Source organism: Solanum verrucosum, unplaced genomic scaffold (assembly GCF_900185275.1).
Source record: "Solanum verrucosum unplaced genomic scaffold, falcon-dt-bn FXZP01000048.1, whole genome shotgun sequence".
Lineage (NCBI taxonomy): Eukaryota > Viridiplantae > Streptophyta > Magnoliopsida > Solanales > Solanaceae > Solanum > Solanum verrucosum.
Window position 1 is genome coordinate 3,421,437 of NW_026020157.1, and position 25,994 is coordinate 3,447,430.

The 25,994-nt window shown below is 36.8% G+C and overlaps 1 protein-coding gene and 1 long non-coding RNA gene across 3 annotated transcripts; one reads left to right on the plus strand and one right to left on the minus strand.

Annotated features, from left to right (window-relative positions):
- Positions 1 to 2,384: 2,384 nt before the first annotated feature.
- Positions 2,385 to 25,994, plus strand: LOC125828374 (uncharacterized). Of its 2 annotated transcripts, XM_049507689.1 has the most exons (15): positions 2,385 to 2,567; positions 3,304 to 3,408; positions 3,501 to 3,569; positions 4,417 to 4,506; positions 10,155 to 10,238; positions 10,691 to 10,855; positions 12,614 to 12,801; positions 15,076 to 15,148; positions 17,463 to 17,516; positions 17,760 to 18,017; positions 24,399 to 24,605; positions 24,750 to 24,853; positions 25,064 to 25,208; positions 25,281 to 25,415; positions 25,513 to 25,994. In XM_049507689.1, the coding sequence occupies exons 1-15, from the start codon at positions 2,457 to 2,459 to the stop codon at positions 25,687 to 25,689; spliced, it is 1,965 nt and encodes a 654-aa protein (XP_049363646.1). In that variant the 5' UTR covers positions 2,385 to 2,456; the 3' UTR covers positions 25,690 to 25,994. The 2 variants fall into 2 exon arrangements, with proteins under 2 accessions (XP_049363646.1, XP_049363647.1); XM_049507690.1 differs by lacking the exon at positions 10,691 to 10,855 and having other exon boundaries at positions 2,431 to 2,567.
- LOC125828381 (uncharacterized) lies at positions 5,014 to 5,776 on the minus strand. Its single transcript, XR_007443046.1, has 3 exons — positions 5,668 to 5,776; positions 5,466 to 5,563; positions 5,014 to 5,388 (listed from the first exon to the last, which is right to left on the minus strand). It is a non-coding gene; the product is annotated as an uncharacterized LOC125828381 (long non-coding RNA).

The following is a 25,994-nucleotide window of genomic DNA, read 5'->3' on the forward strand; positions in this document are numbered from 1 at the left end:
GTCTTGGTGGGATAAGACGAGTGTCATCACGTCCATTTTGGGTCGTGACAATTTCTTGACCCATTTACCATGTATCTTTATGTATTTTCTGTGTTTTTTTCTTTTGCCTATTTTTCTATTATTTCCATGTATCTATCAGTGTTAAGACATATATTATTATTCATAAATTTGAAATTGAAGAGATGTGAACAATAAAAATTAAATTTCAAAGAAAAAAAATAATAACATAAAATAATTAAATATATATGTTTTATAAGTTAATGAAAATCAATATTAACAATCTAATAACTTGAAATAGTAAGCAATGTAATTAAAAAATATGAAACATAAAAATTATTTATGATATGTTGTCTCTATTTATAAATTTGATTAGTACATTTCATTGAGGAACAATATAATAGGTGAACCTTTTAAAATACTACGATTAACCTGCTTAAACAAGCCATTACAATTTAAAATGATTATAAATAATACTTTAATATCATTCGCGTATCGTGCGGGTACGTATAATAGTATAACTATAAAGAGAGGATGACAAGATAAGTAGATGAAAGAAACTTTTTTTCTTCTATTCAAGTATATCTCATAACACAAATGTTATACAATATAATTTGATGAATATGAAAGTAAACAATTAGATACTAAGGGTGTGTTTGGTATGAAGGAAAATGCTTTCTATGAAAAATAAGTGAATTTCTAACTTATTTTTTCATGTTTGGTTGGTGGGTAGAAAATTTTCCAGAAAATATTTTTTAGTGTTTGATTTGTAATGAAAAAATATTTTAAAGAAATATCTTTTATATTTGGATAAGGCACAAGTACCCCCCTAAACTATGACCAAAATCCCAGAGATATACCTTAACAAAACTAAGGTCCTATTAACCCCTAACTCATTTTTTGTAATTTTGTACACCTTTTGGCTTATGTGGCACACTCTGTGACTCCACGCAATTGAGGCGCGTGAGAGATATTTGGATGCCATGTAAGCCAAAAAACTGTCTAAAATTATTTTAAAAATGAGTTCAGGGGGTAATATAACCTTAGTTTAGTTAAGGAGTGTCTCCGGGATTTTGGTCTAGTCTAGGGGATACTTGTACCTTATCTCTTTATTTTTTACTAGAAGTAGAAAATGATTTTTGACCTGAAAATCAACATCGATAATGGATCTAGGACATGACCCGACACACGAACTAGGACACAACCTGACCCTAATATCTGACCCAGGACTTGACCCTGACTTTTGATCCAAGACCCAACATTCAAATTGGGACCGAATATCTGACCCAGGACCTGACCCCGACACCTGAACTTGAACACGATCCATCAATCGGGGTTTCGACTTTGACACTCGAATCGAGACTTGACTTCCAAATCAGGATTTGATCCCAACAAACAACAATCGATGTGAGATCCAAGATTCAACTTCAAATCGAAATTTCGACCCTAACTCTCAAATTGGGATCCAACCACACCTGACTTGGGACGTAACTTTCAAACTGAGATTTTTTTAAAAAAAAATAATTTTAAATTTCTTTTGTGTGTGTGTGGGGAAAGGAGCTGGTACGGGGTAAAAAAAAATAATTTAAAATTTGAAAATATTTTTCAAAAATAAACTTTTAATTTATTTTTTGGGGAGGGGGCTGGGGGGTCGAGTGGATACAAAAAATATTTTTTAAAATTTGAAAATATTTTTCTAAAACAAACTTTTAAATTGTTTTTTTAGGGGGATGGTATGGAGGGGAGCTGGTAGAGGGGTATGGGTGGGATGGGGTAAAAATATAAATTTAAAATTGAAAATATTTTTTTAAAAAACGTTTAAATTATTTTTTGGGGTGGTAGGGGGTTGGGGTAGGTGTGGGTGGTTTAAACAAAATGAAAATTTGATTTTTTTTAAAAAAAAATTAATTTTTTTTGTGGGGGTGGGAGTTGGGGCAATCAAGAGTTGTGCAGGGTAATAAAGAAATCGAAAATTTTAAAATTTGAATTCTTTTTCAAAAGTAAAATTTTTAGTTGTGATTTTTTTGTTTTTGGTTGGGGATAGAGACATAATAAATTGATTTTCTTAAATTTTTTTTTTGAATGGGGAGGATCGGGGTACATGGATGGGGTAGGAAAAAAAAAGTAATTTAAAGTTGGAAGAGAGCTTAGGAAAATATTTTTCTAAATTTATGAAGGAGAGTTATTTTTCTTAAATTTGAGTAAACTAAGTTAATTAGAAAAATATTTTCTAAATTATTTAAGCTAATCAGAGAAAATTGAAAACATGCTTACCAAACACACCCCATCCTATTTATATCTTGGAAAATGCAAAAAGGAGAAATTAGGAATGAAAACTTGATAACCCTTTGAAAACCCCCCATTGAATTGAAGTAAAAAAAAAATACTAGTTGCCTTCCAACGTTCATCAGTGTCATCGGTTCTCACTTCTCACTTCTCAGTTGTTTGTGTGAGTAACAATGGAGAAAGGGAAAAGCAGCAGCAAGAACAAGAACAAGCCAACATCCTCAAGTGCCATAACACTGGAGCAATTCGTTTCCACCATGGCTCCTTTAATAGATTTGGAAAAGGTACATCCTTTATATATATATATATATATATATATATATCATTCACATACATGCAAAAGACAACCTTGTCACCAGTTTTTTTGGATTGATGGGTTTTACCGGAATCCAGAATCTATGGTTTTGTTCGATTAAAGTTTTTTTTCTTTCTTTTCATTAGAAATGTATATGAAAGAGGTGATCAATGTATTGTAGCATAATTTATTAATCAAATATCCCTGCTGCCCCCAATGTAACTATGCTTAAAGACTTTTTGGCAGTCAAAAGATAGGAAATTCGATTATCAATGTATTTTTGTCTTTTGAAATTGCTACTGTTATTTTACTTCAATAAGTATCACAACCTAAATTGGAGTTAAGATGCAAATTAAGCTAAAATGCTGACACAAAAAGTGGGAACTTTGGCCTATGTGAGCTTTGCAATGACTGCCGAGTCTATGTTTATGTAAAAGAGAAGGACTGTGGTAGATTGACCGCTATTATAGCTTCAGTCGAATTAGAATGAATCTTGTAAGCACTGAGTTAGTTGGGGCTACATTGACATGCTTAAATACAGATTAATGGATACAGAAGTTTTCATATAGTTGGCGCTAACTAGTTTGTGAACAGGATGTGGTTGATGGTTTGGTTGGACACCTAAAGTGGGACAGAGGAAGTACTTGTTATAGCTAGAGATGTTGTTCTCTCTTTTTCCATAAAAATGTTGATATTATGCTGTGTTACCTGTATGGTGTTTTTAGGATGCTGAAATATCAGTTTCCATGAACTCTGCTGAGACAAGGAGTTTGGATTCTGCTCAGAAGAAGGGCTCCACTATTCTTAATTTAAAGTGTGTTGATATCCAGGTATTCTCTCCCAGCTGCTTGCTTATGCTATTTTGGGCACATTAAGTTAAATTTTGCAGGGTCTTTTCACAAGTTTTGGGTTTTATGGACAGACAGGGTTAATGGGCAAGATGCTTCTGGAGTTTCAATCAAACAAAGGGGATATCCTTCCGCCTCACAAGGTGAATGCTGATGTGTTTAAGGGGATTTCTTTCTGATGCTTTCAAGCTTTAGGCATTTTATCGGAACTATAAAAGATATTTTGACGCTTAGAGATCGATGCTGTCAAAGGCTAAAAGCGTAAAATTGTGGCACTGTCTGTTGGGTATCAAGTGCAAAGCAAAATTAAAGCTCTTATTTCATTGACAAAGTAGAAGAAGAAAAAAAAATGTATATGTACCACACAAATATAATTATAATCACAAACAATGGTTACTGAACCAAGGGATTTAAAAAATTTCAACTGAATCAAATTCATGGAGTATAAACCTTGTCATTCAAAACCATTCTAACTTTAAACTGAAATGCATACAGGTACTTTTGAGTATCTAATTCAACTTAGTGACTTATTTTTACTTAACTTTTAGTTTTTTATTCATAATCACTGACATATTTATTTATAATGTTTCACAATTAATTATCGATTTTCCAGCTATTTATATCCCTCAGTGCTGCCCTCTTTAACACAAAGTTCGTGGCTGTTGAGTTGCACATCTTTATATCTTGGTGCTTGCACCAAACATCACCTAATAGAAACGATGCGCACAACCTGCACTTTATTTAGCTTCAGGGTTTAAGTTTTCCTCAACCGGGATCACAGAGGCCGATGAGAATAAATATTTAGAAAAAATTATACTTTAACGCTATTCGATTCGTATGTTTCTAGGTCATACACTATGGTTGTGTTTTAATGATATCCTGTTTTACTATTTTGATCACAACTTTTCTACTTCCCTTCGGCTTATCCCTTCAGTTTTCTTCTTAATTAGTTGTTACTATATCTTCTGAAGATAATTTCCTCTCATGCAGTTTGGCACTCATGATGTCGTTGTTCTGAAGCCAAACAAAGCTGATTTAGGCTGTTCTGCACTTGGACAGGGAGTTGTCTACAGACTAAAGGTAATGTAGCTCTAAAGCATTTACTGGTATACAAAGAGGAGAGAGAAATAAAATATGAAAAAGAAAGGATCTAAAGTGAATATAATGTTGATCTGAGACCAAAATCCATCTTTTTTTAGTTTTCAATTTATTATTTTTTTACCTGTGGCTGGAGTTGCTTGGAGGCTAGAGGTCAGTGTTTTGGACGGTGAGAGGCGACAAAAGGCGACAAGGGCCTGCCTCGCCACGCGGCGAGGCGATCGCCTTTTTGAATCAAGGCGCCAATTAATACCAAAAATTAAAAATATTTAATTGCATATATAAATATCTAAAATCTCAATAGCAATAACATATATTAGCAAATATTTCAATTCAAAAACAAAAAGTAGATACTAAAAGTCTAGAACTTTAAAGACCCAATAATTCAAAAGATAATACTAGAACTCTAAAAGTCTATTCTTCTTCAAAACTATCCAACTCTTGAAGATCAACATCCTCTACATCATTATATTGTTCCTCATCTTCTTCCTCCTCGTAGTCTTCATCAATTAGTGTCCGAGTCCTACTTGAAGTTGAACTTGTAGATGAAGTTTCTACTCCTTTGCCCTTGTCAAGTGCTCTTGATCTTGAAGAAAGTCCCCTAAGATGATAGATACTCTCATCAGCTCCAATTGCCGTAGCAACACTACCCCAAGTAAGATCATCATCCTCATATACTAGTTCATCTTCTTGATCTTCGGGGCATCCAACTAACCATTCATTTGAATCATCAATGTTATCCAAGCGAATTGGATCAATGAGATCACGAGCATCATAACGACGTTTCAATGTTCTATTGTACTTAATGTACACTAGATCATTGAGACGCGATAGTGCAAGCCTATTCCTCTTTTTGGAATGAATCTACACATAAGTTACATATATTAACTAATAGATATTGATAATAATATAATATGGAAATTAGAATATAATTTTTTTACTTGCGTGTTCAAACACACTCCAATTTCGCTCACATCCGGATGAGCTACAAGTTAGGCTTAATACTTTCATGGCAAACTTTTGCAAGTTTGGTGTTTCACTACCAAATAGTGACCACCATTCCACTATAATAAAATAAATTTTGAGGTTAATGAGTGTAAATAAGTCGAATAATTTAAGTAAGAGCTAAATCAACTCACTTACCCGGTGACCTTGTGTCTCTAGCTCTTTTAGCCGGACCACAACCAAATAGTCCATTCGCCATTTTGTACCTAGGAAGCTCAGCGACTAGTAAATCTTGTATTGTTGTATCGGGGATCATCTTCTCAACACATGCATAATACTCGGTCCACAGACTCTGTAGTAAAGTTCCCTCTTCTTGAGCTTTATAATACAATCCTGGGTTCAAAACATGGCCTGCAGCATGCAAAGGCCGATGGAGTTGGTCTGACCACCTTGCATCAATAATTTCAAACACTTTCTCATATTGCTTCTTAATTCCACGAAAACCCCGTTCAATAGTTTCTTTGGCTCTATCCATTGCTTCATAAATATAGCCCATTGGTGGTTTTTTCTCCCCATCCACCAAACGAAGCACTTTTGTCAAAGGGCCACAAACTGTAAGTGCTCGAACAACATCATCCCAAAAGTGGGCAGAAATAATAAGATTGGCAACATCTTTCCCCAAAGTTTCCTTTGCAAATTTACTTGAAGTCCATTCGGTTGAGAGGACTAAAGTTCTCAAGTTTTTTCTTTGTATGTACATAGCTCTCAAAGTTAAGAAGGCCGTTGCAAATCTTGTCTTGGCCGGTTTCACCAAATTTCTTTCCTTGGTGAATTTTCTCATCAAGTTTAACAACAATGGCCTTTGACTAATGTAAGAATGGATTCTGATGGCCTTCTTAAAAACTGTTAAGGTAAGATTATAGTAATTAGTAGCTAATAAGTATTAAATATTGACTATAAAGAAAGTTAGAGGATATGAGAGTGATATTACCAGAAGCATATGGCTTAACCTTGAATATGTCACCAAACATCAAGTTGATGCAATGAGCGGCACATGGAGTCCAATAAATGTGTGGGTATGCACCCATCATCATGCTTCCCGCTTTAACATTCTCACTAGCATTATCAGTGACAATTTGTACAACATTTTCCGGTCCAATTCTTTCAATAGTGCTTTCAAACAACTTATACATTTTGGTGGAATCGGTAGATTCATTGCTAGCATCAACAGAGCCAAGAAATACACTACCGATTGGAGAATTCACCAAAATATTGATGATCATTTTACCATTTCGTGCCGTCCATTTGTCCATCATAATGGAGCATCCAAACTTTGTCCATTGCACTTTATGCTCATCAACGATTTTTTCCACTTTCTCCACCTCTTTTTTTAGGTGAGTAACTCTAACTTCATGAAATGTAGGAGGCTTCATTCCGGGGCCATGTTGTCCTACTGTCTCAATAAATTTATCAAATGATTTGTGATTGACACAATTAAAAGGGAGCCCCGCATCATACATCCATATCGCGAAAGCACTTACCGCACGCTCTCTTAGAATTTTCTTTGTTTCATCAATTCCTCCTCCTTTTTCAAAGCCTCCTTTTTTTGTTGATTTATGCGGAAAATAGAGATTCATAGGGCCTTTTGTCACATTCCGCGCGGTGGATGATGCACCTCCACTAGAAGATATCTTTGGAGTTTTGGAGGGAGGTATCATTTCCGCATACTCATCCATATCATCAACATCATCAATATCAATATATTCTTCCGGCAGCCTCACTTGAAATTTGGGATTATTAGCGATTTTATTTTGCATATAAGCCCTTACTTCTTCTCTAATCGCCGACGGACAAGCTGTACATTGTTTAACATTCTTGAAACCACCCACTAAATGTTGCTTGTGTCGAGTTATTCCACCATTAAAAGTACTCCCACAAAAGTTACAATTAACCGAATCTTTCGTTGCTCCTTGAGTACCATAATTCCATCCAATATCCCTCTTTTTGCTAGCATCCGCCATTTAATTCACTATTGTACAATACAACAGATACTATATTAATTACTATAGAAGAATTAATTTTTTTTTTTTTAAATAATAGACAGCACAGTGAAAGCAGTAGCATTCAACAACATTTTACAGTGAACAAAGAAAACAGAGGAAAACAACAGAGCAGTGATATATGATTTAACATGACATGTAATTTAAATGATACCATTTTTATAAAATACAATACAACAGATACTATATTAATTACTATAGAAGAATTTTTTTTTTTTTTAAAATAATAGACAGCACAGTGAAAGCAGTAGACATTTTACAGTGAACAAAGAAAACAGAGGAAAAAAACAGAGCAGTGATATATGATTTAACATGACATGTAATTTAAATGATACCATTTTTATAAAATACAATACAACAAATACTATATTAATTACTATAGAAGAATTAATTTTTTTTTTTTAAATAATAGACAGCACAGTGAAAGCAGTAGCATTCAGCAACATTTTACAGTGAACAAAAAAAACAGGGGAAAAAAACAGAGCAGTGATATATGATTTAACATGACATGTAATTTAAATGATACCATTTTTATAAAAAATAAAAAAATGTAAGATATATTTTAAAAAAGAGAAATACGGTGTAGAACTGTAGATCAAAACAAAAATTTGAATGTTTTTCTAAATTCCAAACGTAAATGAAATTTGCATACTTAAGTACTGATTTTCCAAGTAAATTAAATTAAAATTTCAAAAACAAATAAATAATTCTAATAGTAGTTAAATGGGTCTTTTGACGTCATTTGTATTTTATCTTTGGTACCTCTAAAAAGAAAGCAGTGAAGAAACAGAGTAAAAAAACAGAGCATTAAAGGCAGCAAAGCAGTAGTATCAGAACTTCAGATTTCAGAAGAGAAGAAGAGAAGAAAAGAGACCATACCTTTCAATTCGCGAGGAAGAAAGTAAGAGAAGAAGAGTCGACTGAAGGAGAAGAAGAGAATCGCGAGGTTGAAGAGAATCGAGAGAATCGCGAGGTTGAAGAGAATCGAGAGAATCGCGAGGTTGAAGAGAATCGAGAGAATCACGAGGTTGAAGAGAGAGTCGCGACTGAGTCCCAAGTTTGGAAATATGAAAAAAAAACCCTAGTTTTGACTAATATTAAGTCCAAGACCTTTTTAAAATTTTAAAACTAAAAGGCGCCGCCATTTAGGTCGCCATTACGTCGCCTCACGTCGCCTAATTGGTCTCGCCGCGCCTCACTGAGAAATGGCGTGATAGGCTCGCCTCGCCTCGCCTTTGCGCCTTTGGCGAATGGCGAGCGCCATTAAGAACACTGCTAGAGGTGTACCTGTAGCATACACTAGGGTGATCAAGGACATGTATGATGGAGTAGAGACTCGAGTAAGGACTGTGGGAGGAGACTCAGAGCATTTCCTAGTTTTGATGGGGTTACACCATGGATTAGCCCTTAGCCCGTTTTTATTTCCCATAGTGATGGATATGTTGACGAGACAAATTCAAGGTGAGATGCCATGATGTATGGTATTTGCCGATGACATAGTTTTGGTTGACGAGACTTGCGACAACTGTAACGCTTTGCTGAGGTTTGGAGACAGACTCTAGAGTCTAAAAGGGTTCAAATTAAGTAGGGCCAAAACAAAATACTTATGTGGAAGTGAGGCTTGATATACAGGTCATCCAAACAAGAGGAAGTTTCAAGTATTTTGGGTCTATTATCCAAGTCAATGGGCAGATTGACAAGGATGGATGTTACTTATCGTATTGGTGCAAGGTGGATGAAATGGAGGCTCGCTTCTGGAGTCCTATGTGATGAGAAAGTGCCACCAAAACTTAAAGGTAAGTTCTATAGTGTGGTGGTTAGACCAACTTTGTTGTACGGGATGGAGTGTTGGCTAGTCAAGAAATCTCACATTTAGAAGATGAAAGTTGCGGAAATGATGATGTTGCGATGGATGTGTCAATATACTAGGAGAGATAGGATTAGAAATGAAAAAATTGGAGACAACATGGGAGAGGCTTCAACGGGAGGACAAGATGCCGACTGAGATAGTTCAGACATGTGAAGAGGAGATGCACTAGTGTAGAGGTGTGAGAGGTTGGCTATGGATGGTTTCAGGGGAGGTAGAGGTAGACCGAAGAAGAATTGGGAGAGGTGATTAGATTGGACATAAGGCAGTTTCAGCTTATCAAGGATATTACCTTTGATAGGAGGGTGTGGAATACACGAATTAGGGTAGAAGGTTAATAGGTAGCCGTCCGTTGTCTTGTTGTCCGTTCATATTATTATTTGTAGTAGTGCTTTTGTAGTTTCTTGTCCTTCGATTTATGTTATTGTATGTTGTTCTTGTATTCATATTAGTTCATTGTTTTGTTATAGTTTCTGTTATGATATTATTTGCTATTTTTGTTATTATTTGTTGCTTCTTGTACTTTCGTTATTTATGTTTCGGGATTGCTGCGGACTGTTTGTTCTTGAGTCGAGGGTCTATCCGAAACAATCTCTCTACCGTGAGGTAGGGGTAAGGTCTGCATACACTCTACCCTCCCTAGACCCCACTTTGTGGGACTATACTGGGTATGTTGCTTTTTGAATTTCTACTGAACTGTAGTTTATTAGTAATGTTTTTCGGTTGGATCTTTAAATGATTGTTTTCTCATGGAGCAGGACTCATCTATTACTGTTGCTTTTGATGATGTCCCAGAAGAAGGTCTGAATAATCCTTTACGCCTTGAGAAACTGGCAAATGAGGTACAGATTCTTGATCTGAAACAGGTCATGTTTGTTACCTAGGTATGAAATACATTTGAAAGTTAAAAGAGCTGAACGAGTACCGACACAGTCTTGATATAACAAATAAAAGCATTTAATCCCTGTTTCTGGTGTAGTTGATAAGTACATAGGATACAATTTGATCGGACTTGAGTTTTTAAGGATCACCTATCTTTTAAATAGTAAGGTCTGACCTGAATAAATTTAAGATAGTATCTTCCCTAAGTCTCTAGGAAGATTTTTTCTTTAACTTCCAATGGTGTCAAAGTTAGTAATGCTATGCATGCTATTATTGTACATTTTGATGGTTTGGAGTTCAGGTAAAAGGAAAAGTCACGCTCTAAAAATTCTATAAATTCTGCTGGTGGAGAAAAGATTATATATGGAATTCTGAAGTTCAAAGAGTCTTTCTATTGGAGTTGCTTTTGTAGGTGACCTACCGTCGGATGAAAGACACATTGATACAATTGAGTAAAGGTGTGCTGAAGGGCCCTGCCTCTGACTTGGTTCGTGTTCTTTTTGGGGAGAGACCTCCAACAATGTCTAAGAAGGATGTCAGTTTCACTCCTTTGAATCGCAACCTTGATCACTCGCAGGTTGTGAAGTCATCAATTGTTTTAACTATTTTTTTCTTACCCACACCCCAGTTCCCACTTTATCATTTTCCCTCTGCTTTTTACGTGTTCTATTGGTGCATTCTTTTATAACCAGAATTCAGACTAGTCTGTGTCTTTGTAGAGAGGCAAAAAGTATCTTGCTTGTTATATTTGACCGTTTTCTCATGTATACCATCTTGACTTATGCCAGTCTTTAGAGAAGTTTCAACAAAATTGCAAGTATAAATAATTAATGCACAATGTTTAATTAAAGAAACCAAAGACTTTTTGATACTGTCCTAAATCTGTACCATAGAGATGATTTAGGTACGAAAAACAATTGCAATATTTGCACTTGGAGAAATTTAGGGACCTAAGTTGCTTGGACTCGGGTGCGGGTGTCCCCGATACGAATGCGGATCTAGAGGTCGGATCTTGCATGATCTAATTTTTAAGATTCGGGGGTAGGGTCCAGGTATGGATACGGGTGCGTGGATTAGGCTAAAAATAATTTAAATATCCAAAAATAGAGTTGTAAAAGTAGGCCTAAATTATGGTGGATTAATTGGAAGGAAAGGAATGCGCAAATTTTTGAGAGCATGTTCTGTAATTATTAACAAGCACAAATACGTTTCTTCAGTCCATTGCAAATTCAACTGTGATGTTGACCGATAAATATCTTTAAAACACCTTCTGGTTGCAGATTTTTTAATATAAATATATCTTTTAACAATTAAAACCATATGCCTTAATTTTTAGTTTCACCCTAACTTTTGTTTTGATAGAAATCATTATATCTGTCTTGAATTTTTCTTGATCGATTTGGTCAAGGTACCCTAAATCGATTGACCATATCCAGTGCAATTTAGGGGACAGACAGGCCGCACAACTTAGGTAGGGACAGAGAGATGTCCAATGTTTAATGCCTAACCTTTGCTTACTGAAAGCGACATAGTGTTACCGTAGCTTCTGGCAATTGGATGTTCAAATGGCTTGTCTGCTGCAATTTTTCATCTCTATTATGATTTCTTGTGTCAGATGTTTGACAGCCCTAACCTATGCTTACTGAAAGCGACATAGTGTTACCGTAGCTTCTGGCAATTGGATGTTCAAATGGCTTGTTTGCTGCAATTTTTCATCGCTATTATGATTTCTTGTGTCAGATGTTTGACAGCCTTACTAAATCAGTTCTTCTTTAGGCACCTGAAAGTAAAAACAGTTGCACAATTTTCAAGCATCAAATGATTAGTACACTTTTAGCAATTGCTTTCTCATAAAATGATCAACATTTGCGAAGAATTTTCATTTAAATGTTTGAAGATAGGGCTATAAAAATGATAAGTAAATCATTTGAGTGAATAACTCAAATTGGGTAATTTTTTAGTTTTTGATTGATATCCACAAATCTTTGTGAATTGGGTTCCAATTTTTCCATCTTTGTTTCTCAGATTTCGAAATATGGGGCTGTTATAAATTAATACTAGCTTAATTATGATAGAACTCAATGGAAGCAAAGATCCATATAAGCAATATCAACTATTGGCTTTAATTCTTTGTTGTTTTTATCAACCTCAACTAGTTTGGGATCGAGTGTAGTTTATTGATTGGTTTTAAAAATGATTTTAGGATACATTGTGCTGCATTTTCCTTGGTTTTCTCTTATTTAATATGGAGTAAATGAGCATTAAGAAGTATTGCTGATTGCAGATGTATATGCCAGACACTAGTGACTGATACTTTGTCTCTTAAACTTTTAAGAAAGATGCAGTTTCGAAGGCACTTTCATCCAAGGATGTATTTTTGTTGCATGGGCCTCCTGGAACTGGGAAAACGACAACAGTTGTTGAGATAATTTTGCAGGAAGTCAAACGTGGTTCAAAGATTCTCGCTTGCGCTGCTTCAAATATTGCTGTTGATAACATTGTTGAGAGACTTGTTCCACACAGGTAAAATGATCTGTCATGGTTGATAATTTCTAGTAAACATCTTTCTCCTCAAGGTGAAACATTGATGTCTTATTGGAATGAGCTTTATCTTCTTTTCACCATCTTTTCTCAAGAACTGCCTAAAGTTACAACAGAAAAGGTAATATAATTTACATTATCTCTGTTCGAATGGATCTCAAATGCTCAACATGAAATGGTCAGACTCAGATTTGTGCTTCACCTTTCATAATTTTACTTAAAATTTTAATGCTGCCACTATTATATCTCTTTGACCAGAAGATCTGATCTATTGTTTGATGAGTTTTAAGTTGGATATTGTTCAGTCTAACAATCTGTTTTATAGTACACCTGTATCATTTGTTTTTATTTAAGATTGTGAGAAATATTGGGAGAAGAATATTATTGAATTGTTGTCTCTACATTATTACAGAGAGAGACCCTATTTATAGACACTACAATAGACACCTTTTCCAACTAGGACACTACAATACAATCATTTTCTAAGTAGGATACTATATACTATTTCTATTCCTATTCCTATTCTAAGTAGGATTGTATATACCTATTACTATTCTAACACCCCCCTCAAGCTAGTGCATACAAATCATATGTATCTAGCTTGTTACAAATATAATTAATACGAGGACTGATGAGGTGATGAGGAGCTTGGTGAGATATCTGCAAGTAGATCCCTTGACTTCACAAAATTAACTATCAATCTCAATGTGCCTAGTCTTCTAATGAAATACTGGATTTGAAGCATAATGTTAGTCAATCTCAATGTGCTTAGTCTTCTCACGAAATACTGAATTTAATGTATAATGCAATAAAACACAAAGTGACAAAATTACAATGTTGAACTTCCCAAACCAAGTTGGCAAAGACTGTTTCAGGCCCTAGAGTGACTTACGTAATTGACATACAAAGCTACTAAACTCTCCCTGAGCAACAAAATTAGGTGGCTGTTAAATATAGACTTCTTCACAATGGAGCAGTTGCCAGAAAGTGCTCAAAATCTAGTATAAAGTATATGGATCGTGTTGGAATCAATAGAGTTGATATTAAACAAGAAAGTCACCGAAAATTGGTTGGAACATGCTCATATGCCAGAGTATTAGATTTGATGGCTGAAAGTGGTCAGAATCTAAGAAATAAAATTATATGGGTAGGATCCGAATGATGACATGATCCCACTAGAAAATAGAAATTATATAGGAAAGTTCGAATTGATGGCACAACCTTATTGAAAAAGAGATAATATTGGTAGGGTCGGAATGATGGCACAACCCTACTGAAAAAGAGAAATTAATGGGGTAGGGTCGGAATGATGGCACAACCCTACAAAAATCAGATTTGAGGAGTCTCCAGAAAGACGAAAGGAACTATGCAAATCAAATCTGAGGAGTCACCGAAAAGACACACGATGCTATGCAACTCAGATATGACAAAGTAGTTCGAAAAAATCCACGGTACTACGCAAATTAAATATGAAAAGTAGTCCGAAGAGATGCACGATGCTACGCAAATCAGATATAAGAAAAAAATAGTCACCGGAAGGATGACACAGCCCTGCACATAGGATATGAAAAAGTAGTCACCGGAATGATGGCACGATACTACACAAATTAGATATGAGAAAGTAGTCACCGGAATGATGGCACGGTACTACACAAATTAATTATGAAAAAGTAGTCACCGGAAAGATGGCACAGTGCTACACAAATTAAATATGAAAAAGTAGTCACCAGAAAGATGGCAAGGTGCTACAACTTTTGCTAACATAATCATTGGCTAGATGGGCGACATATATGGGTAATAGCCGCCCGTCGACAGTAGAAGCTCTTTGATTGTTTACTAAGATCGTAGAGGCTCTGATACCATGTGAGAAATATTGGAAAATAATATTATTGAATTGTTGTCTCTACATTATTACAAAGAGATCCTATTTATAGACACTACAATAAACACCTTTTCCTAATAGGACACTACAAGACAATCCTTTTTTAAGTAGGACATTATATACTATTCCTATTCATATTACTATTCCTATTCTAAGTAGGATTGTATTATACCTATTACTATTCTAACAAAGATAATGTGTTAACGGTAAGTTCATAGATGCAATTCATACTAGTAGACACATGACTATACCATATTTTCTGCAGGATTTTTATGTCCTAGTGGTGAGCTACATGCAATGATTCTTTTTAATTATCATATTTTTGTGATGTTATTTTGGATTGTTAAAGGTTTTGCACTATCCATTTTTGTCAGAGTAAAACTGGTGAGATTGGGACATCCTGCACGTATGCTCCCACAAGTATTGGATAGCGCTCTGGATGCCCAGGTGAGATTTTACCATTTTCATTTGGCAGGAATCTTGTATCATGGAATGCTATCATGTATGGTGTAAGTTTCTTTTAGAAAATAGGAGCATAACAATTAGGTATCCTTCTTGCTCTGTAAGTGCGTTGTAGTTAAAAATAGACTAAAGCACCCGAGTTACATGAAGCTATATAGGCTTGCAAAGGCGAAAGAGAGAGGAAGGCTCGACACTTGGATCAAGTGAATTGCATTAAAGATGAAGAAGGCAGGGTGTCGGTGGAGGAGACCCTCATTAAGCAAAGATGAAAAACGTACTTGCACAAACTTTTGAATGAAGAAGGGGAAAAGGACATTGTGTTGGGTGAGTTGGAGCACTTTGAGAGACATCAGGATTTTGGATTCTATAGGTGTTTTAAGGTTGAGGAGGTGAAAGTGCTAATAGCAGGATGAGCATGGGACAGGGCCAAATGAGATCTTAGTGGAGTTCTGGAAGGGCGCACATAGAGTAGGGTTGGAGTGGTTGACTAGTCTATTCAATGTCATTTTTAAGACGACTAAGATGCCCAATGAATGGAGGTGAAGTATAATGTTTTTGTTGAACAAACACAAAGGGGATATCCAGAATTGCAACAAGTATAGGCTATTAAGTTGTTAAGCCACAATATGAAAGTTTGGGGGAGAGTGGTGGAGAGGAGGGTAAGGAAGCTATGTATATTTTTGAGAGTCAGTTTGGATTCATGCCAGGGCAATCAACCATAAAAGCTATCCATCTTGTGAGGAGAGTGATGGAGAAATATAGAGAAAGGAAGAGGGACTTACATATGGTGTTCATTGATCTTGAGAAGGCCTACGACAAAGTACCGAGGGAAGTCTTGTGGCGATTCCCGAAGGCAAGAGGTGTATTAGTAGCCTATATTATGGCAACAAAGGACATGTATGAAGGAGCTAAAACGCGGGTAAGAACGGTGGGAGGAGATTTAGGGCACTTTCCTGTGGAGATGGGGTTAACTAGGGATCAACTCTTAGTACGTTTATGTTTGCCTTAGTGATGGATGAATTGATGCGAGACATTTAAGATGAGGTGCCTTGGTGTATGTTGCTTGCGGATGGCATAGTACTGATTGATGATATGCGCGATGGAGTTAATGCTAAGTTAGAGGTGTGGTGACAAACTTTGGAAACTAATGGGTTCATGTTAAGCAGGACTAAGACATAATTTGTAGAATGCAAATTCAGTGATAGGCATGAGGTAGGTGTGGAAGTGAGGCTCGAAACATGAAATATCCCAATAGTGATAGATTCAAGTACCTTGGGTCTATAATTTAGGAGAGTAGGGACATCGATGATGATATCACATCGTGTTGGTGCAACATGGATGTAGTGGAGGCTTGCCTCTGGAGTCTTGTGTGATAAAAAGGTACCATTGAAACTCAAAGGTAAATTCTATAAAGTGAACATTAGACCGACATGGTAGTATAAGGTGGAGTGATGGTTTGTCAAAAAATCCCATGTCTTGAAGATGCATGTTGCGGAGATGAGAATGTTGAGGTGGATGTGTGGTCATACTAGGATCAATAAGATTAGGAATGAGGATATTCGCAATAAGGTGGGAGTGGCCTCAATGGTGGACAAGCGAGGGAAGCGAGACTGAGATAATTTGGACATGTGAAGAGGAGATGCGCTGACACACCAGTGAGAAGGTGCGAGAGGTTAGTTATAGAGGGTACGAGGAGAGATAGAGGTAGGCTGAAGAAGTATTGGGGAGAGGTAATAAGATACTGGGGACATGATCTTAGATAGGAGGGTGTGGAGGACACATATTAGGGTAGAAGGTAAGCAGGTAGTAGAGTATTATCTTGCGTAAGGTGGTTAGTGTTTGTCATTGTACTAGTGGTATTATTATTGTTTAGTGTGTTTCAATTATCAGACTATTGTACTATTGTTTTGCTTCTTTCTAGTAGACTTATCAATACTTACATATTGTTTAGTATGTTGTTTAGTGCTACATTTTCTTCACTGTCTCCTTTGTACCTTGATTTGCTGTCGAGGGCTTTTTGAAAACATCCTCTCTACCTCCACGCGGTAGTGGTTAGGTCTGCGTACATTTGACCTTCCCCAAACCCCACTTGTGAGATTTCACTGGGTACGTTGTTGATTCCCTAGGTAAGGTAGGCCGGTGTTCATACTCAGCTTTTCCCTTCCTTTTTACATGACTTTTTGGCCTTGGAAAAAATAATTTGATTCATTAGATGTTGCTTTTTTTATGCACGTATTGTTTCTTAATGTTCTTTTTAGTGACTAAAAGATGCGTTTTGTAATCTCTTCTTTCTCAATAGGTTCTACGTGGTGATAATAGTTCTCTTGCAAATGACATCCGCAAGGAGATGAAGGTATGGTGTAGTTACTTATTACCACTCTATCTTTAGCTTGTCCAACATTTTAGAGGAAGTTAATTCTAAGTAGAAGGTTTTCCTTTGGCAGTTCGCATTTTCAAGATAGTTTCAAGATAGGTCTATTGATACCCTTTCTCCTCTTCTGCAGTTCAGTAACTTTTGAATGTTTTTTTATGTCTACCATGATAATTCTCTGTTCTACAATTGCATTGTCCCTTTGCTTCATGATGAATTCTGCAGGCATTGAATGGGAAATTATTAAAAGCTAAAGATAGAAATGCAAAGAGGGACATCCGGAGGGAACTCAAGTCTCTTTCCAGAGAAGAGCGTAAAAGGCAGCAGCTAGCAGTAACAGATGTTATTAAGACTGCAGATGTAGTGCTGACAACATTGACTGGGGTATTGACCAAAAAGTTGGATGGCTTATCATTTGATGTGGTTGTTATTGATGAAGCTGCTCAGGCGCTGGAAATAGCGTGCTGGATTGCTTTATTGAAGGTGAACATGCTATCTGTGATGCTTAAACAATTCACTCTATGGATTTTTTTTTGCTAGATTTTTTTGTTTATGTTAGTAAATCGCCAACCAGCTCTTAAGGTAGCTCCTGTTAGACTATTGGTGAATCTGACATCAACGCCCTGTCTATATACGAACTGCTGCAGGAGAGTGAGAATTTCTGTCGTAAAGCTTTTTTACACAATTTACTTGTGAAAAAAAGAGTCTTTTCTTACATAATAGGAGTAGTCAATCCATGTAATTAGCTGGCATCCGGAGTTCTGGATAGCAGATCTGCGGGTTTTTCCAATCTGATAGAACAAAAAATGAAAAAGAACTTTGAGTCCAAGTGTTATGACTTATGAGAGTGCCAATATTTCAAAACTCAGCCAGCATAACTGGAAGGACCTTTGGTGTTGCCAGAAAAGGTACACCAAAAAATGCTCGTAGGAAACAAGTGGGTTTTCAGCGGTGCTGCCAGATCTTGCCTCTTTTCAAGGACAAGTAATTCTTGCATTGTGTTCAAGACTTATTGTCATGACCGACAATCGAGCTGTGATGACAACTACTATAACCCTTCCGTAGGTAAAGCCAAAAATCAAAACTAATGCAGAAAGTAAGTGCTAAACATGAATAAGTGGAAAACAGAAAGGAGATAAATAGGCCACCATGCATAGATATATACATTACAGGTACAAAATATACAACATGTGCCCTAAGGGGACAAGGAAAGACAAAATATATACAAGATAACTCCCTGGACCTGGTGTCACTGATACCAGAGTTACCAACAATACAAGAATAAGGTTGTACAATACATAACTGTGACAAAATACAAAATATAGACAATAAATACAAGAAGAAAAGAAGCAAGCCTCTGGACGCCAAGAGCTCACCATGATCCGATCAGAAGAAGGCCTCAGACGAGTGGAGATCAAAGTGAACGACTCGTACTAGGCGTTGCATAAAATAAATGCAGAAGTATAGTATGAGTGCCAAACACGGGATCCTCTATAGGCATCATAGAACGACCGAGCTCAGAAGATAACATAAAGCATAAAGAACATGAAAAGTAACTACAAAACTAGATCCACCTAGAAATCTAGTCATAACGAAATCGAAACAATCTAACAACCGAAATAGTACTACTCAATAGGATATAAATACATACAAACATAAATGTTGCGGTGCAACATGGAATGATGTAATGCAATATGTATGAAATGTAGAAATGTAAAACCTGAAATCATCCCTCGGGCCGCCCTTAGGCTCATCAATGTATGCAATGCAGAAAAGTAAAACTCAAAATGGTCCCTTGAACTGCCCTTAGGCTCATAGTGTATGCAATGTAGAAAAGTAAAACCTAGAATTTTCCCTCGGGTCACCTGAAAAGCGCGTCATACTCATCAATGGAAAAGTAACCGTAAGTAAAAATAGTGTCATCTTTCCGAGTCAGAAAAACAGTAAGTTTAAGGATAACAATCTCTTCAAAAAACTTTTGGCCGAAAGATTAAAGAAGGTGATGCATAAGCTTGTGAATAGGCAACAAATGGCCTTTATCAAGTGCAGGCAGATCATGGATGCAGTGTTGATAGCCGATGAATGTGTTGATTCCAGAAAAAGGGATAACCAGCCAGGGATCCTATGCAAGCTGGATATCCAGAAGGCATATGATCACCTGAATTGGAACTTTTTGATGAAGATGATGCAGAGGATGGGTTTTGGTCAAAGATGGTCAAAGTGGATCAGACTGGGCATAAACTCAGTGAAGTTCTCTATTCTGATCAACAAAAACCCATGTGGTTTTTTCCCATAAAACAGGGGTCTGAGACAAGGGACCCCCTATCTCCTTTCTTTTTATCTTGGCTATGGAGGGGTTGAGCAACCTATTCTAGACTACAAGAGCAAATGGTTGGATCAAAGGTTTCCAAGTGGGGGAGAATACAAGAAACAATCTAGAGATCACTCATCTACAATAATATGCAGATGACACTCTAGTATTTTGTGGAGTTGTAAAGGAGCACATGCTGATTTTGAGAGGTATTTTAAATATTTTTGAGGCTGTGTCAGGTTCACACATAAATTGGAACTAGAGTTTCATTTATCCAGTAAACAGTAAACACAATACCAAATATTGAGGACTTAGCTAGCAAGTTAGGAGGGAAAGTAGGTGAACTACCAACAACCTACATGGGAATGCCTTTGGAGGCTAAGAGTGAGTCAAGTGGAATATGGAGTGGTGTAATTTAAAAATGTGAAAGGAAGCTTGTGAACTGGAAGTGTCAATATCTATTCTCAGGTGGCAGACTAAACTCTAGTTAACAGTGTCTTGGATGCCTTGCCATCGTACATGATGTCAATATTCCCTATACCAGCCAAAATAACCAAGAGGTTAGATGCAATTAGGAGGAACTTTCAATGGAAAGGCAATGAAGATAAGAAGTATCATTTGGTCAAATGGGAGGAGTTGCTAGTTAGCAAGAGAGGGGGTGGACTCAACATTAGAGATGTGAGTACGCAGAATAAGAGCTTGATGATGAAATGGTTGTGGAAATTTGCCTCACCAGAAGTATCTTTACGGAAGGAAGTAATAACAACAAATTATGGCATGGAGGACAAGTGGATGACAGAGGTGGTGACCAACCCTTATGATTGTAGTGTATGGAGATCAATCAGGAACTTATGGCTACTGGTCAAGGACAGAACAAACTGTAAGGTTGGTAATGGAGAAAAAGTAGCCTTCTGGAATGACATTTGGTGCGGACAGGAGACACTCAAGCAAGCATTCCCTGAGCTACATAGTCTAAGTCAAGCACAAGAAGCATCAGTGGCAGACTTATGGACAGGACAAGGGTGGAACCTACATCTGAGAAGAAACTTAATGACTGGGAAATGACATCTATAGCAAGATTTCATGACACAATGGCTATGGCTACCAATCTAATAGAAGAGGAAGATAGACTGATATGGAAAGGGGAGAGATGGTAGAGTTCACCGTAAGATCTGCATATAGAATTGAGGCCTATTGAAGTGCAGCAAACAGGATGGCCCTGGAGGATGATCTGGAGAACAAAAATTCCATACAAGGTGAATTATTTCACATGGCTTTTGGCAAAGGAGGAAGTTTTGACACATGAAAACTTGAACAAGAGGAAACACAACCTTTGCTCTAGATGCTATTTATGGAAAGAACAGGCGGAGACAATCAACCATCTCTTTTTACACTACAAATAGATGGATCAATTATGCAGATGTTCATCCACAAAAGGAAGATCAAGTGGACAAAACCAGGGGGAATTACAGAAGTTCTAAAATGCTGGAACAGTGATGGAAATGCAGGAAAAAAAGAGGAGATATGGAGGATTGTCACAGCATGCATTTGGTGGACAATTTGGAAGGAAAGGAATCAGAGATGTTTTGAAGGAAAGAACAACACTATTCAGAAGATAAAGAAAAACTGCCTTGGTCTTTACTATTTTTGGTGTAAGCAAGAAGTGATAGGAAATTCTGAAGATGTTTCTAACGCTATTGACTGGTTGTAACTAGAAGATCTTAGGACTAATGCAAGTATAACTTTTTGGAGGGGGGCTACACTTTGATGTAGTATACCTATGGATATATAGAAGTAAATGTTACCTTTCTCCAAAAAAAAACCCTGAAAATCCATCAAAAGTGATACATTTCATCGTAAAACCCCCAAGTCAGTAAAATCAATGGTATGCTCCCTCGGAGCCCAAATCATCTAGTAAATTCAGTAGTAAGCTCCCTCAAGAGCCCAAATTAGTAATATTAGTCATATGCTCTCTCGGAGCCCAAAATAGTAAATGCCGACGCATCTAAGTTCAAAAGGTCAAAAATCAATTTTTTGCCTCCCGTTCATGCCATGATCAAATGTGTATGCATATGTGCATGAATACATGCCAATCTCAAGTATACGACTAAGTATATATATCACACACCAAATAGGGTAAATCATCCTCCATAGTATAATCGTACTTCCCTAGAGGTCAGTCAGACTGAATCCAAGGTCTCAGGCCCACAATCTTAACACGAGAAATATACATACAAAAAGTAAAGTGGAGGTGATGAATAATGATTCTACCACTAAGTCATTTTCTAGATTATACTAAGAATTCTACTAATCTAATTACAAGGCAATAATCATCAACCTAAACTAAGGCTTAAGGAGAAGAACGCTACTCTAAGGTTCCCAACAGCTGATTATACAAAGTTCACAATATGCCCAATCCTATTGAATCAATACTTCTAGCAATTCATGAAACTTATGCAATATGATATCTAATTGGCCTAGAGGTCAGTCAGACTGAATCCAATGCCTCAGACCCACAATCTCAACAAAAGAGAAATATGCATACAAAAAGTAAAGTGGAGGTGATGAATAATGATTCTACCACTAAGTCATTTTCTAGATTATACTATGAATTCTACTAATCTAATTACAAGGCAATAATCATCAACCTAAACTAAGGCTTAAGGAGAAGAACGCTACTCTAAGGTTCCCAACAGCTGATTATACAAAGTTCACAATATGCCCAATCCTATTGAATCAATACTTCTAGCAATTCATGAAACTTATGCAATATGATATCTAATTAGCCAAGTCTGAAGAAGGAAATCGCAACCTACCTCGCAGCCAAATGACAATCAATGAACCGTCATACGAAAGTCTTCCCTTCCCATAAATCCTCAGATCGCTGCCACGCTATCATATGAAGAATTTACTCGTCAATACGGAACTAATGGTACCCATATTAATATTTTAAAGATTGGGCCGAAAATATCAGCCCTCGTCACAATAATCTTCCTTATAGGGTAAGAAACCTATACCGGGAAGTTGGGCGAAGACGTATCCCAAAACATCACATAATAACTATCATTACATTTGAGACTCAATTTGGAGTCCAAATACCCGAAAGTTCCAAGAACAAATGAGGAAATTTCTAAGGATTTTGAGCTAAAATCACGGATTAAACAATGATAAGCTACAATTAACTATAGAATGAAGAGGGGAAGAGAATTTACCTATTAGGTGAAGAACCCAACAACAAATGAGTGAAACCACCCCAATTTGGCCTCAACAATGGGGGAACATTTAGAGAAGATGAAGAACAAGGCTGGAAATACAGCCCCAGATACTGCAAATGTGGTCATCGCCAAACCGGTCAGGCTACACAGTGCCAGGGACTGCAAATGGGGTGCACCATACACCAGCCCAACCCAACCAAGTTTTTCAGAAACTTGGATTCGATGCGCAGGATTCATTCGGAGTCCTGTGGTCTCAAAACGAATATGCTATCCAACTGGAAACGACATTCCGGACTCAATGGAATTGACGGAACAACCATCAGAGGTCGTCTTGACGAAATATTGACCGAAGTCAACACTTTAACTAAAATTAGAGAAAGCAACCAAGCGCACAAAACGAGTCTAGAAACCCCGGGACCTGAACCAAAGGTCCCACTAGATCAAAATCAATATTCCGGAGCTAACAACGCCGGCGGAAATCTCATCCGAGCCCGTTTACTAAGAATGTTGACCGAAGTCGACCTTTTGAACTTAAAAGCTCCAAAACTAGTGAAACCTTCCCATAACTCACCTGAACACCTTGAGAACCGTTCCCACCCATCCCAACAAGTCACAACAACAGTAAAGAAGCTACGGGAAAGGGGCAAATAACAAAAACACACAAAAGCAAGTAAATGACCAGGAGGGTCATTACACTTAGTAGGACAAGCCTGATGTGAGATAAGTCATTAATATCCTTGTGGAATAAAGTATCAAGTCAAAGACCAAACTTTAATTCGTCTCTGTACATAAGAGTGACAGCATTATGCAGTGGTTTGCTTCCATGTCACGGAGTGATTACTTATATATTGTGAATTAAGATTTTTTTCTTGTAGAAGCAGCTTTACTGGCTGGAATTCACTTCTAAACTTCTTATGTTATGGTCTTCCTACCCCACTTGCTTCTCTTTATCTTTCTGGAGGAGGTTTAGATGTATGGATTCCTTAAGAATGAAGAGGAAGAGGATAAATAAGCTAATTGGAAGTAGCTTAACTGGCTAGACTAAAGCTCTTATGGGTTAAATTCCCCTGATAATATTGGTTATTCTATGTTTTGCACTATTTATAAATTTTTTTCTATATTTTGTAATCTTGCTTGTGTTGGTGGATTTGTGAGTTGCACTTTAGGTTATTGTGGATCAAGTTTCTAATCAATGTTGCAGGTATGTGTGCTCTTATTTTTTCTTATTTCTGAAAAAGAATAAAAGAATTGAAAGCCAGATGAAGGAGTGATCATGTTAAATTGTTGATCAACTCTAGAGAACACTGCAAAACTAATGATGTAGTTCCTTACTTACAGGGTTCAAGGTGTATATTGGCTGGAGATCATCTCCAGCTTCCTCCAACCATTCAAAGTGTAGAAGCTGAGAAGAAAGGACTGGGAAAGACACTTTTTGAACGTTTAGCAGATTTATATGGAGATGAAATCATGTCAATGCTCACTGTTCAGTACCGCATGCATGAACTGATAATGAATTGGTCATCCGGAGAGCTGTATGAAAATAAGGTGCTGGGTCATTTGTAACTGTTGGTTGAAAACAATTTTTTTTCAACCATCTTTAAATTTCAGTATACTCTAAGATAACAATATCAGTGAAACATACTGGCATCTAATTTTATCTAAACCTTTCAGCTGCATTTATGATTGTAGATTGAAGCCCATTCAAGTGTTGCTAGCCATCTGCTATATCACCTTGAGGATGTGAAGATATCACCTTCTACAGAGAAAGCCCTTCTGCTCATAGACACAGCTGGGTTTGTTACTCACTATCTCTCCTCTACCATTTTCTGGACTCATTCTTTCTCCCATTTCAAATAACTTCTTAAATGAATGTTCTGTAGTTAACGTCAAGATGGTTTGGGTACCAGAACAAAATTGGAATGATTGTGTTTGTGTACATGTAGAAATTCTACCTTTAACCTCCTTTTAGTGTTACTGCCAGGTCTTAACACTATAAGTTGCAGGTGTGACATGGAAGAAAAAAAGGATGAGGAAGATAGCACATTAAATGAAGGTGAAGCTGAGGTTGCCATTGCCCATGCAAAGAGACTAGTTGAAAGTGGAGTCGGGGCTTCTGATATTGGACTAATCACTCCTTATGCAGCACAGGTAAGTGTGATTTAATAATAAAAAAATGAACTGGTTTCAAGTTTGAGTGTTATATGACAGATGCTTGTGCAGGTTGTTTTCTTGAAAACACTCAAAAGCAATGTAGACAAATTAAAAGAAATGGAGATTTCGACTGTTGATGGTTTCCAGGGTCGAGAAAAAGAAGCTATTATCATTTCTATGGTCCGATCAAACGCAAAGAAGGAGGTACTCTTCACAACTGTAGAAACTGTCTCATGTATAGCTAAACTGCTCAGTTTTGGTAACAGCACAGTGAATCTAATATGAAACGTTTCATGATTAGGTGGGATTTCTTAGTGACAGAAGGAGAATGAATGTTGCTGTGACACGAGCAAGGAGACAATGCTGTCTTGTATGTGATACTGAGACAGTCAGTGGTGATAAATTCTTGAAGGGATTGATTGAGTACTTTGAGGAGCATGGTGAATATATGAGTGCTTCAGAGTACGTAAATGAATAGGAATCTTGGTTAGAAGCATCACTATTAGTTGCCTGTTCTTCAGTGCTGCAAACAGTCAAGAGAACTCCAAAACCCATGATGCTTATAGTTTGTAGGTGTAGGTTATCATCTGGTAGTGGGCGATCTGTCATGAAATGCCGAAATCACCTTTCTTGTGATCTGTGCTGGCTATGCACTGCAGTATCATGATTTGAAATCTCAATTCCTTATCTAAGTCAATTTTTGACTTGATGATGCACTATGTCTATGTGATTGTACCTACATTGATTTATCTCGGAGGAAAGTGATCCTTTTATTTTCACCTA